This window comes from Colletes gigas, unplaced genomic scaffold, assembly GCF_013123115.1.
Source record: "Colletes gigas isolate AHSC1104 unplaced genomic scaffold, ASM1312311v1 Colletes_gigas_Sc00022, whole genome shotgun sequence".
Lineage (NCBI taxonomy): Eukaryota > Metazoa > Arthropoda > Insecta > Hymenoptera > Colletidae > Colletes > Colletes gigas.
Window position 1 is genome coordinate 2,640,829 of NW_025106651.1, and position 13,001 is coordinate 2,653,829.

Sequence of the window (13,001 nt, forward strand, 5' to 3'; positions counted from 1 at the left end):
AGGGGAATTATTTGTTAATAAACGCGAATATGAAAATACATTATAAAACAATTATGCAGCAATACCGAATAATATTAAAATTTCACGTAATAATACGAGTTTCCTTTTGAAGAGATCAACAATCGTTTGCATAGAAGTCTTAGATTCTTAATAGTTTAATAACTAAACCCGTACGTTTTAGCCGAGACATCGAGTTCTATCGCCTCAAAGAATAATGGTGTCTTAAGGTAAATAAGTATGTGTTTTACAGGGAAAAAATGCATGTACCTAATTAACATTTAAACTTTATTAAAACCAACAACATTAACAAGAACAACAAGAACAAACCATTCCTCCCCAAACAGTCCATAGAAATTCGACTTTAAACAAATTCAATTGTCCTGCCGCATGTCGCTCAACAACGTCGTGTATCGGTTAGTTTATGCACTCGTATAGAATGGTTTCACGTCATGAATGATCAAGTGCCAGGATACCTACGACATTCGTAACATAATTCAAAATAATAATAGCCTCTCAAAATAGTGTAACACCGCTTTGTATCAAACCTAATCACAAAATGCGTTAAGGCACTGTCGTTAATGAGCCGGTCATGATGCTGCTACGATCGCTAGAAGCAGTGCAAGGAAACAAGCCAGCAAAACCATAAAATATGTAGTTATCGTAACAGTTATGAGGTTAGTGACATACGAAACACGCATTCCAGACGTACGAACGATGTTGATGTCGTGCAGTCCACAAATATTTTTGCATTCTATGCTCTCACCTTCGCAATTTGGGTCATGTTCATCAGTCTGCAACTTAACATCAGTCGATACTACAGTCTCCTCTTTGTCGCAATCTATTTCTTTTCTTTCGCTTTCTAACGCTGGCTTATTTTCAGAGGCCAACAAATAATCTTTCTCTGCGATCGTAACGTTAGAAGTACAAGGAACGTTATCGCTCGCGTCCTTCTTTAGCCATGCCTCTAATTCTTCGATCTCTTTCTCGTGTTTGCAAAAACTAGCCGCGGCTAATTGTAAATCGTGAACAGCTTTGGTCAAATCGAGTTCTGGGTCGACGTTCGAATTATCCGTTGCCTCTTCCGGTTTAACTTTCTCGCGGTTCTCCTCTGTATTTATCGTTGCATCTTCTTCCGGTGCTACCTGCAATATATCAATGGGCTTCGACGAGCCACACGGGTCGTCGTTTGCGTCGTCCGAACTGCATGTGACGGAGCTACGCGTGCTGGTGTTGGGCACCGTACTATCGGTGTCTATTTCAGAACACCGCGACGTCAGCGAATTCTTTCGGCTTGAACGTTCATCACGTAAGCAGCCATCCGCCAAGCTGCTCAACGCGTCCGCAATTACTTTGATACTATCAACCGCGACACGCAGAGAGAAGTCATACGCATTCTCGTCCAAGTTCTTAACATCTTCGTTCTTGGGATTAGAAATGGATTCTGTCAGTCTTTCAATGTCCCCGTTGTTCGTGATTTCTTTACGATTCTCCTCGTTATGTTCCGAGTAATGGCTTCCCAAAGACTGAATACGCAAAACCGAGGAGTTATCGACTTTGGTATCCTCATCCAGAATATCTGTTCTCGGAGATTGCTCTAAATCAACATCAGTCGTTCCTTTGATCGGCTCGGCGTCCACGTTGTCCTGTCCTTCGATTAAATTAACTAAATCTTGGCACAAACGACTATATGCGGTGAAATCTGACTCGGTATCCGTATTGGACGACTTATTGGATTTTGACTGCAAACTATCTTGCCAGAATTCATTGTTCATTGCTTTCGACAGTATGTCATTGGACGGCACAGTGTTCCGTGCTCCCGCGTTTTCCTCGTTCTTCGTACTTTGCACTTTGGTAGATTCCGAAACGTAAACGCGGAGTTTCTTTCGGTCCACGTTCGGGAACGAATGATTTCCATTTATATCGGTTTTGCTGTTTTTCAACGAGCCCTCTGTGCGCCATCGAGTGTCATAATCGGAGAGCTCACCGTCGCTGACAACGCGTCTGAAAGAATCTGGTCGCACAGGCAACGATTTGATATCGACCACCGCGTCGCTGATCTCGTCCTTGATCTCCTGGAGGCTCGGTTCTCTACGAAGATGAATTCGATCGTGATTTATCAAACCGTACAGATTAGCGGACAGAGACCTAACGGCTCGTTTTTTCTTCGTCCCGAATGCAATTTCCTGATCGTTCGCGAGGCTGCTTTTACTTTCGACGGTATTCTTCGTCGTGTTGGCATCTTTCCGAAGGTTTCGATAGGCCAAGTCGTCTGTAACGATGTCAGGCTCGCACTGCGGTATGTACGACGAACGAGGATAATCTAGTTTGGTCGGCGTTGTATGCAGATAGTCGCTTTCCGTGGCGGTGGTTACAGGCCCCAAAGGTATTCCGAACGGTGGCTGCGGGTCTGCCACTTTTAACGTTTTGTTAGCATAATTAATGCTCCGATAAACGACATCGTCGCGTGTCACATCCGGTACGTCTTTGCGCACCGGATAATCCACAACCGATGAATACGGATAATCGGCGGTTACGTCTTTACGTGACAAAACTGGCGAGGCCATCAAGTAGCTGATATTTGAGAGCGCCGATTGACCGATTACCTCCGACAAGGATGCAGGTCGTTCTTTCGGATGCATTCTTCTGTAAGCCATATCGTCTTTCGTTCTATCCGGAGAATCTGCTGAAATTAACGCAACCGTATCGTCAGTTTTCGCTCTGCGTAAACTGAACTCCTCCATGCTACGTCGTTCAGCTCGATCGAGAAGATCTTCGTCTCCTAGACGTAAACTGTTATATATCGCTTCTAGCTCGGACAGTGCTTCCTCCAGGTTTTTCGAACTTCTTTTCCTATCCAACGCATCTTGCTCGCTCGTTTCTGCCAGTTCCGTCTCCTCCTCTTTTACTGTTTTTGTATTTGTCCCCAAAGCACTGTTATACACATTCTGTTTAGAAGGTGATTTTGCAGAAGGAGATTCTAAAGTTCTATTATAAGTAAATGGCATGGAGTTGTTGTATATATTTTGGGCACTGGGCGTTGATGTTTTCTTTTCGCGTATCTTAACGTTGTAATCGTTAAACCTTGAATTAAGTTGATCGTTCCGGACGTTCCTTCTCTGGCACTTCATTGCTTCCGTTTCGTGAACGATGGTTTCGTCTATGTGTCTACCGGTCGAGTTATGTCTATTATTTGTACATTCTGATAAATTACACGATTGCGTTGGAGTTACCGTTAGAGACAATGGACGTCGTGGACATTGCTTGGTCGAACCACACCACCTGATTTCGTTATTCGATTCGTACGATCTCAAGCCCTTTAAATGGTCTCTCGACGCTTCGAGAATATTATTCACCTTTGAGCCCGTATTATCGTCATATTTTGATAGTCGATATTTTCCATTCAATGGAAAGGAATTACAACCGTATGTAAAAACTTTAGAGCGTAGATCTCTTGGCGGTGGTTCTGGTGGGGAGGAACTTCGATAGTGATTGTTTCTTGAATAATTATAAGGTCTCGCATAATCGCTGTTAGTTATAGGCGAACTTGAAAAATAATTACTATTGTCGCGATTTGCGTAATTTCTACCATCTTGCGAAATATTTGCTTTTGCGTACGTGTTATTTTGATTTAAATCCGTAATGTATCGATTTGTAGATTGTTTTGTGAGATCAGTGGACGATTTTGTCTGTAAACTAGACGCTGTTGATTGACGTAAATTTTCAACGGATCTTTGCACTGGGAAAGTATAACTGTTAGATTGGGAAACTGAACGCTGTGGTTGCAGCAGAGGCTGAAATAATTCACTAGCATCCGTATCAAAAGATTGATTTCCATCCATAAAGTCTAGGCTGCTGCGTTTGTTAGTTACACTGTTCAAGTTTTCTGGTAATTTATGACCCTCCTCTCTCGATAAACGTTTTATGTACCGTTCCGTACGCGCGGTACGACTTTTTTTATTAGAGGAACTATTTTTCAACACATTTTGCGCAGGGGTCTCGTTCTGAAATCTCGGCAACGAATTACACGATTTCCGTGACTCTTCGTCAGAACTGCTATCTGCACAAATGCGATCTCTTTTTGCTTCTATTCGAGCTTTTAATTTACTTTTACGCGTTTTTTTGCTCAGACCATCCAACGATCCATCACTGCTACGGGAGTGTGCAAAGTCCCTTTGTAAACTTGGCGTATCTACTGAGTTTGTAGCTGTGGTATTAGTGGAACTATTCTTATCTAAATGCTGATGCAAATTGTTTTTGACTGGACGAAGAATAACATTATGTGATTTTCGATTAAACACTGTACGAGGTCTTGGTTGCCTCGTACAATACACCATTTCTTCTTCATTGGAGGAACTATCGTAATCCCTGATTGCAGATATTCGTTTAAAAATACCACCAATAGACCATTTTTTCTCTTTTTTCTTATCGGATGAGGTCACTGCATCGCAGACAGGCAAGCGTCTTGTTGGTGGTAAAAGACCATCCATTCTTAGGATATCTTTTCCAGTGATACTTCTTTTCTGCATCGAGAATAACTTTTCTAATTTAATTCTAAAATACCTGTAAATGTCCATTATATACTACAATGCAATATAATAATTTTTCATATGTACATGAATATATAAGCAGTTTGGAGATGTACTTACAAATATGCATGTGTATAAATGCAAAAAGTATATATACATATGAATGTAAAAACTTTGGAACAACCATTGAATAGATTACATTTTGTTTACCGATATGTTTATATCCTAAACACCTTCAAAAAATACTTCGATTACAAACAATTATATACTATTACGTGTATGTATATAAATAGAATAATATTGCTGCTAACCTCTATACAGACGTTCAGCTCAACGATTCCGATATGTATTTAGCGAAGGGCGAATTCTTTGTACATTTGCCAAAATTTTATGTGACTCACAAGTGTCAACCACGATCATTCATATTGTTCGACCGAACGAAAAATGCGTGTCTATAAACTGAGGTCAGTATATCGAATGCGGTGCTGATAATAACGATAAGATCTCCGCACCTCTTTCAAACAGACTTTTGCAATACGTATGTATGTCTCACTTGTTATCTTGACAGATGAAATGTAAGAGCATATGTATATGAACTTCACTTTCATGAATCACACTGTTCTTCGCGTTATTTTCGTCGATACGGACGGAAATTGAACATATTTAGAAGTTACGACGAAGTTCGGTCGATCCCGGAACGTCTTCGTTCCGCAACTAATATATATATTTTGTGATTATTTAGCGCTGGTAATTACATGAACATCAATGAACGCATATCATGCGTCAAGCGCAAGGATACTGTTGAACTACACGAAACTGACTCGAATCAGCTCGAATCAGATATGAGAAGAGAAGGGATTCACCGTCCAGACCCCACCCATTACCAGATTCCCCCTTAACCGTCGCGCAGAATCACACACAGTGAGTCCCCACACTCGTGTACCAAGCGATACATATATTTTAGTTACATTAGAGGGAACTGTTAACGAGTTAGGTTGCTTACAAGACATTCCGTCTTTATACGTAAGTGCACGACGATGCACTGTTCAAAAGAGTCTCCGACAAAGCTCTGCTTCCAAAAGGATCCCGCCATTTTGTCAACTAACATTGGAAGTTGCGAATTTGAGGAAGCAGGCTTTTCAAACTTTTCGATGTTACCACATTTTATTTTAACACTTTGACTGTCACGTCACCCATATATGGGTAACAGGATTTACCATTGTGATACTAGAAAAATTAGATCTCAAGTTGAGACGTTAAGAAAAATAAATTTGTATAGAATTAGTGAATTTTAACAAGGTTATGAAAATAAGTACTGAAACAAATTTTAGATTATGTAGCTTAGAATAGTCTAAAATCAAAATTTTACTTGTGCAGAATATTATACGGGTTTGATCTGGCAGTAAACGCGTTAAGAGAAGCATTAAAGGTCCAACGAAGAGATCGCGATATTCTTTCGAAATTAGGTAGTCATGCAGCATCGTTCCAGTTCGAAAGCCATATACGGATGACCAAAGACACACAGTATGATGTATACATCTATATCTCGCGAAGAAGCAAGGAGAAAGCTGACTTTCGACATTAATTCAGGACGTACCTTCTACTGTATATGGCAAAAACTCGATAGGCAAAAATCGGCGAATGTCAATCGGTGCTTGAGACATGATTATACATAAAGTGTACTAAAAGGCTACCGCGAGTAAAGAAATATTTAAAATTTATACAGGGTGTACGGCCACCCCTGGACAAAATTGTAATGGGAGATTTTGGAGGCCAAAATAGGACGAAAATCAAGAATACCAATTTGTTGATGGAAGCTTCGTTAAAAAGTTATTAACATTTAAAGTTCCGCCCGTACTGAACGTTTTTTTCGAAAATGCGCAGAATTTAAGGGGATGTCTATTCACCAAAAATGATTGTAATTGTCCCCTGCAACCGAAAATAATTTTTCCAGAACGATTTGAAATTTTTCAATTTCGCCGAAAAGATACCTACCCTACACCCTGTCGATTTTTCTTAAAAATTCGTATATAATTTTTAATAATTTTGTTTGACGCCCTACAAAAAAGTTGTCTAATACTTTTTGTAGGTACTCATTAGCTCTACTTTCGAAAAAAGTTTCATTGAAATATGTCCACTACTGTAGGAGTTATGGCTGTTTGAAAATTGCACCATTTTTATGGGGTTTTGCTAACATTACGGGGTCAAGGAACAACTTTTCGAATATTGTTAGAATTTTTACATATTCCTCACCGGAATTCGCATTGTTTGCATTTTGAAACTTTAGAATCCTTCAATCAGTTCAGAAGTTATGACGTTCTAAAGATATGCAAGAAAATTTCTGGCCTCACATTAGATTTTCGGTAAAGAATTTTTTTCTCGAAAATGCGTAGGATTTCGAGGGTATGTATAATGATCAAAAATGATTGTAATCGACACCTGCGATGGGAAATAATTTTTTTAGAATGATTTGCAAAATTTTTTTTTCGTCGAAAAATTTCAGCACCTAGCCGAATTTTTTTCTCGAAAGTGGGTAGGATTTCGGGGATATGTGTATCCACCAAAAATGATTGTAATTGACCCCGCAATCAAAAATAATTTTTTCAGCTTGATTTGAAATTTTTTAATTTAATTTTTTAATAACTTTTTAACGAAGCCTCAATCAAGAAATTCATATTCTTGATTTTCGTTTTATTTTGGCCTCTAGAATCTCCCATTCAAATTTTTCCTAGGGGTGGCCAAACACCCTGTATACGCAAGTTTGTGTACTGTCAGAAGTCCATCTTGAAGTCCGTGGACCATAAGTTAAGAATTACTGTTCTAAACAATGAGTACAATGCGTACAATGGATGTTGTGTTTGACGTAATTTAAGTTCAGAGAAGTAACCTTGGCTAGTCAGTTGATCTTTAGCGTGACCACAGCATCAGTATTGTACACTTGGTGACATGGATTCGTGCCACTGGAGGGGAAATCGTTAACTTCCGCTTCTCCTACTATGTACTTCACACTACGTTTCTAGTGTCGCGTAGCTGAAACTCTAGATGACGGTATTTAAACATTTTCATAGGTCATCGGTGCAATGAACAAATTACTGTTCACGAAACACGTATCGTTTCACGTTAATACATGTGCGTATATTTCGTTTAAATAAGATATGCAGAATATTGGTTACGTGGACTGGTAATCCATAATTTTATTACAAAGTTAAAATATCAGGAAGCTGCAGCTGTTATAGCACTCGGCGTATCTAGATCACACGTGTCGGAATTCATGTTTGAAACGCGATGATATATAATTAATGAATACTAGTTTAATGCTTTGATGGATTGCTCTGGGTACCTTCGTCCTACTTTCTTATTTAGTATTGTAATACAAATCCTATTAGAAGAGTATCTAATACTGGAAATTATTTAAGTTTCTTTTTTCTTGCCCTAGTTTTCTCTTTTGAAAAATGTTGTTCTTGTGGCCTCAATAGCAAAATGTAATACCTTTATTATTAAGAAGATAACGCTCAGATTAATTTTAGATCATAAACTGACGATTGCAAGTAATATATTATGCATAAAGAAAAACAGAATTTATTTACAATGCCGATAAACAGAAATTATTCCATTATAAACTTGGACGTTTTACCGCCGAGGGCGCTAGCTACAAGCGTGGGCGTTTTGCCACCAAGGGCGCTGGTTACAAAAACCTTGAACGTTTTCCCGCCGAGGGCGTTAACTGTATATTTTAGAATTGATCTATATTTAAAATGTTAAATTATGTATATTTAAAATGCTATTCAAAGTCTATAATAGGTTATCAATCGAAGTATTTCTGTAGGCGTAACAAATATTTTACATATTTTATTTAAATGATATATACACAAACATGTATTAAAATGAAACGATACGTAGTAAATAAATAATAATCATTATATTGATATCCTATCATAAGACTAAAATAATGTCACTTAACTTTTCGAACGCGTGAAACTAAAAGCGAACCGTGAAGGAGAAGGGGAAGCAGAACTGGGAGACTTTCCCCTCACTCGGCACGGAATCCATGTTACCAAGTGTACCGTATCATTGCATCATCACCACGAAATTATTTGAAAAACGCCTGTAAAACTGTCGAATTGTAAAACACCTTTTTCAAAATAAGCTAGCTTAAACGCGGAAATTCCAAATATTTAATATTCTTATTCGCAAAAACTCGGGTCACGAAATTCTTGATTAATAATCCGTAATAATAGGGTCAAGTGATGACAAGGACAACAACCGTATGAGTGTTAAGCTTTTTCGTTTATTGAAAATATCTCTGTAAAACGTGTGTATATTGTGGCCGGGCGAGGTAAGCCGACAAAACCGAATCTTTCGACAACGAAACGAAATCGGGTAGCAAACGAAGGAATACGGTGAAGACATTGAAAACAATATAGAGTCGATCGTATTTAGTATCTACATAAGTAAAGGACGAATCAACGATGCATTCGCTTACTTTTTCTTTTTTTTTTTAATCTTAGTATATTAATTATATTATGTATAACAAAGCGGTAACAACTTGTTAATTGTAACTATTACGGTAATAATCGTTTACTTTATATAATTACAATAATGTAATGTAAGGATGATCGTTAACTAATCGATAACAAACGAATCGTTTCCTCCTCCATCCTTCCTTCGTCTTGATCATCATATCCTCGTCACTTCCTTACTTTGTTTCTCTTCTGTTATTTATTTTTTATCGAATCCGATATCGGTCTTCAGTTAAATCGTTTTTTGTATTATTTTTCGCTCATCCCCTTTTTCGTATTAATTATTTAACAACAGTTTTTTTATCCCTTTTATTATTTGCTCTTTAATTTAATAATCGTAGTAAACATAGTAATTATTTATAATATTGTGCAAATAATCCATATTTTATTTTGTTTAATAATAATGAATGTCATTCAACGGAGGAGCTCTTCTACGATCTCCCTCTCATTCGCGCGCTCTCCCTCACTCCCTCTCGCTCTCTCATTCTCTCACACGCACGCTATCTCGGTGTCTCTCTCTTTGCTTGCTCGCGCGCGTTCGCTGTTCGTGTCTGCGCGTGCGCAGTTCGACGACTCGCGGCCACGCATGCGCGGACGCGCGCGAGCACGCACGGAGCACGCATTTAAATGGACGAACCTCCGCGCTTAATGTTTTTTCGACAGCTAGCTCGTTAAAATTGGATTTTTTTCTTAGCACATTTCGTCTACCTAGCTTGTTGACCCATGGCAGTTGCTTGTTCATTATACTGGCCGACAGGCTCCGCAGCTTGACACTTTGCTTGAGTATTCTTTTTTTTTTGTTTTTTTTTCGTTTTTTGTTTTTTGTTAGCCCAGCCCTAGGATCTTTGTTTCGTTATTATTTTTTTTTTTTTGCTTTTGTGTACTCATCGTTTATTTATTATCTGACGACGTTAGGTTAATGAGTTTCGAGAATTTCGAGACACTACTAAGCCCTTTGTTTGTTCGCTATCCGTTTAAGAAAATTTCGTGCATTTACGATTAGTTAACTTAGTTTTCATTTCTCTTTATACAATGCGTAACGGCAGTATCGTCCACGGAGAAAGTACGTTTAAACCTCGTCTTACCTCGCTTAACGAAGGAAAGCCCTATATGTATGTATATATATATATATATTTTTTTTTTTCTTTAATATCTTACAGCCGTCGTCGCGCAAAAACTGGTATTTTAATGTACGTTTTGGTAAAACAAACGAAAATCAATGAAGCACACCACGCATACTCTTCCACCCCCCTCACCCTCGTTTCTTCTCGTTACCGTAGCAATTTGGCCGATCGAACGAACGTTTTTCCTGCGTTCTCGAGTTTCCGTCCCGAGCGTTACGTCCAAACGAATTTCCAGGCAAACTCTACGAGACGCGTGTTCCCGACTTCCGTACCGTTTTTCCTTTCGTTCCGTCCACCGATTCAAACCGGATCGAATGTCGACGCTTACCATACGATCGGTAAACGTAAATTGAAAACCCGGGGAAGTTTGCGATTCAATCCAACATTCGGTCCCGACGAATCGATCGGTTGCGCGTCAAGATAAAAACGAGAGGCTAAAGTAAAAAGAGAATAGTAGAAGAAGAATAAACGATCTTCATTTTGGCGCGCCTCTCGGGGAAGAACGATTTCTACGCGATCAAGGTCCGTATCGTTAAAGAGGCCAGTGTGTGTGTTCGGAACACATTTCTGCGCGCGCAACAAATTCCACCTCGTTTCGCTCGTCACGCCCCGTTTACGCCATTCTTTTCTTTTTTTCCTTTACGCTCGTCGTGTGTCTCGAGATTTTTTTATTGCTTCTGGGAGTTCGCGGTTGCCCATTCGACAAAGTAGTATCGAAAATATATATGTATATTATATGCGTACAAACCATTTGATTATTATCGAATTATTTGCACATATTACAGCACGGTAGGGTAGTTGAAACTCAAAAAAGGGGCGAGAGGGGGTATCGGAGTAATTAGACAGTGAGCCGGACGGACCATCAGATACGTCGTACATCGATAGAAGATGGATCGACGAGTTGGGGTGGATCGTCGATCGATCTCGTGCCTCGATTCATTTCGTTTCGTCGTCGTCGTCGTCCGTCGTGCTCCGTGTGTACGGGGATTGCGCGCGTTCATGCTGTCTGGTAATATCGTCGCGATCGTTCTGACCGGCGATGGAAACGCGTGCGTCTAGAAAAAATTCGATGAGGTTATTCGCGCGCGCGCGCGAACAGCAACGGCAACATTTTTTAGGCGTAACCTTTCTCCGCTTCCGTTGCAAATGGATCTCCCCCCTCCCCTCCCCGATCGATGCGACGCCATCTACCGATCGTCGATCGACGTACGCATCGGGCATCGGGTGCGTCCCTGTATTCGCTTCGGTAGATCTCGGAGCATAAGAAAGCCGAATCTCGAAAGAAACGAAGAACGACGACCTCTTCCGAACGAACGAGTCGCGAGGACGCAGCCACGCGAATTGCGTATACGTTGAAGCGTGCTCACGAAAGGATCATCGAATGGCCCGCGACGAGAATCGTGAAATGCAATTATAATATACGTAGAAAAGGTACGAGGACATTAATATCGGACAGGCTTCTCTAAAATACTTTGATAAAGCGGACTCGACACCGATAGTGTGTGAATTATTTTGTACGAGTAATTTACAATGATCCTCACCCTCTTGAGCCTTCGTAGCTTAAAATAATGAACATTTTTTTTCTTTTCTAGTTAGTTTGTTTGGTTTTGCTTTGCTTCCTGCATTGTCGTTACGTCTCCCACCGCGTACCTCGACCGTCGTTTACCAACCCTTCGACCGTTTCTGATCACCGTAACGTTCGTAACCGTCGTTCCTGCCACGTTTTGGATATAGATTTACAGATTCTTTAAAGCGAGCTGCGAGCTTCTTTTCCACGTTACGTCCGTTTTCGACCAGCGAGAACGATCTTTCACGCTTCCGCCGTCGTCTCGCTTCGGATGACGCGCGAACATTACCGATCCTCGTTCCTTTTCCTTCGACCTCCCATTTTCTTTCCACCCTTCCGGATCGCGGATGTAAACGTAGAAAAATAACGATCGCGCGGTCCGCGTTAACATACGCGCGCGCGTACACACACACTCACGCATACACGCATACTTCTTTTTTTTTTCTTTTTTGTCCTATGTCTCTCGTCTTCGACGCGCATGTTGCGCGCGATCTCGAGATAACGTTCATTCGTGCGAGTACCTACGCGTACAATATACGTTGATCTGCATTATACAGAGGCACGTAAGTCACGTTTTATTGCAAAGTAAACCGTGCAACGTATTACCAATTGTCAGAATTAAAAGTTTTACCAGTATTCTATACGAGCTTCGTGTATATTTCGAACAGATTCGAAGAAAGTATTTCTGAAAAATGCATGGTTTGCTATTCGTAAAATAATATTGCTCTTTTACCGAACGTGTGACGTTACTCGATTTACTTTGCGCGACCTACAATGGCGGCCACGTACTTACGTGGACGCAACTTATAAATTTATGTTTTCATAGACTCTTAACCTTTACACGGAACAATCGAATATGTTTCTCTCGTAAACTCGTAATCTGTTTCAAACAGAAGAAAACAATCGTTTGATTATTATAATCGAGACGTTCTTGGCACTTAATGTTTCAAGTACTCGCGCGTTTTCTACGTGATAAAAAAACTGGAGCCAACCTCTAAACGCTTCGTCGACCGCAGCTACACGCCATCCGGTGATCGCGAGTAAATTTTTCTAATTAAAGTGCATCTTTACGCGTAGGTACATGGTCGCCACAGTATGCGTACGTACTTACGTTGCGCGATGCGATTTAGGTTAATTCGCGTAGAACCGCGTGTTAAAGTTATGTTTCGTTCTTTCGATCGGCGATGCGATCCTGTTGTCCGCGATGGCGGGCCAGGAATGCATCAGGCACGCGATTCTCCGCGATGTTAAGCACGTAAACCCG

The 13,001-nt window shown here is 40.2% G+C and overlaps 1 protein-coding gene across 2 annotated transcripts; it reads right to left on the bottom strand.

The window, feature by feature from the left end:
- Nucleotides 1-331: 331 nt before the first annotated feature.
- On the bottom strand, nt 332-5,226 carry LOC122401204. Of its 2 annotated transcripts, XM_043403188.1 has the most exons (4): nt 4,838-5,226; nt 4,647-4,759; nt 764-4,560; nt 332-473 (listed from the first exon to the last, which is right to left on the bottom strand). In XM_043403188.1, exons 3-4 carry the CDS (start codon nt 4,524-4,526, stop codon nt 448-450), a joined length of 3,789 nt encoding a protein of 1,262 aa, XP_043259123.1. In that variant the 5' UTR covers nt 4,527-4,560; nt 4,647-4,759; nt 4,838-5,226; the 3' UTR covers nt 332-447. The 2 variants fall into 2 exon arrangements, with proteins under 2 accessions (XP_043259123.1, XP_043259122.1); XM_043403187.1 differs by having other exon boundaries at nt 338-4,560.
- Nucleotides 5,227-13,001: the final 7,775 nt, after the last annotated feature.

What these genes read in the sequence shown, in the direction of transcription:
- LOC122401204 (XM_043403187.1), bottom strand. Translation starts at nt 4,526, where the DNA reads ATGCAGAAAAGAAGTATCACTGGAAAAGATATCCTAAGAATGGATGGT.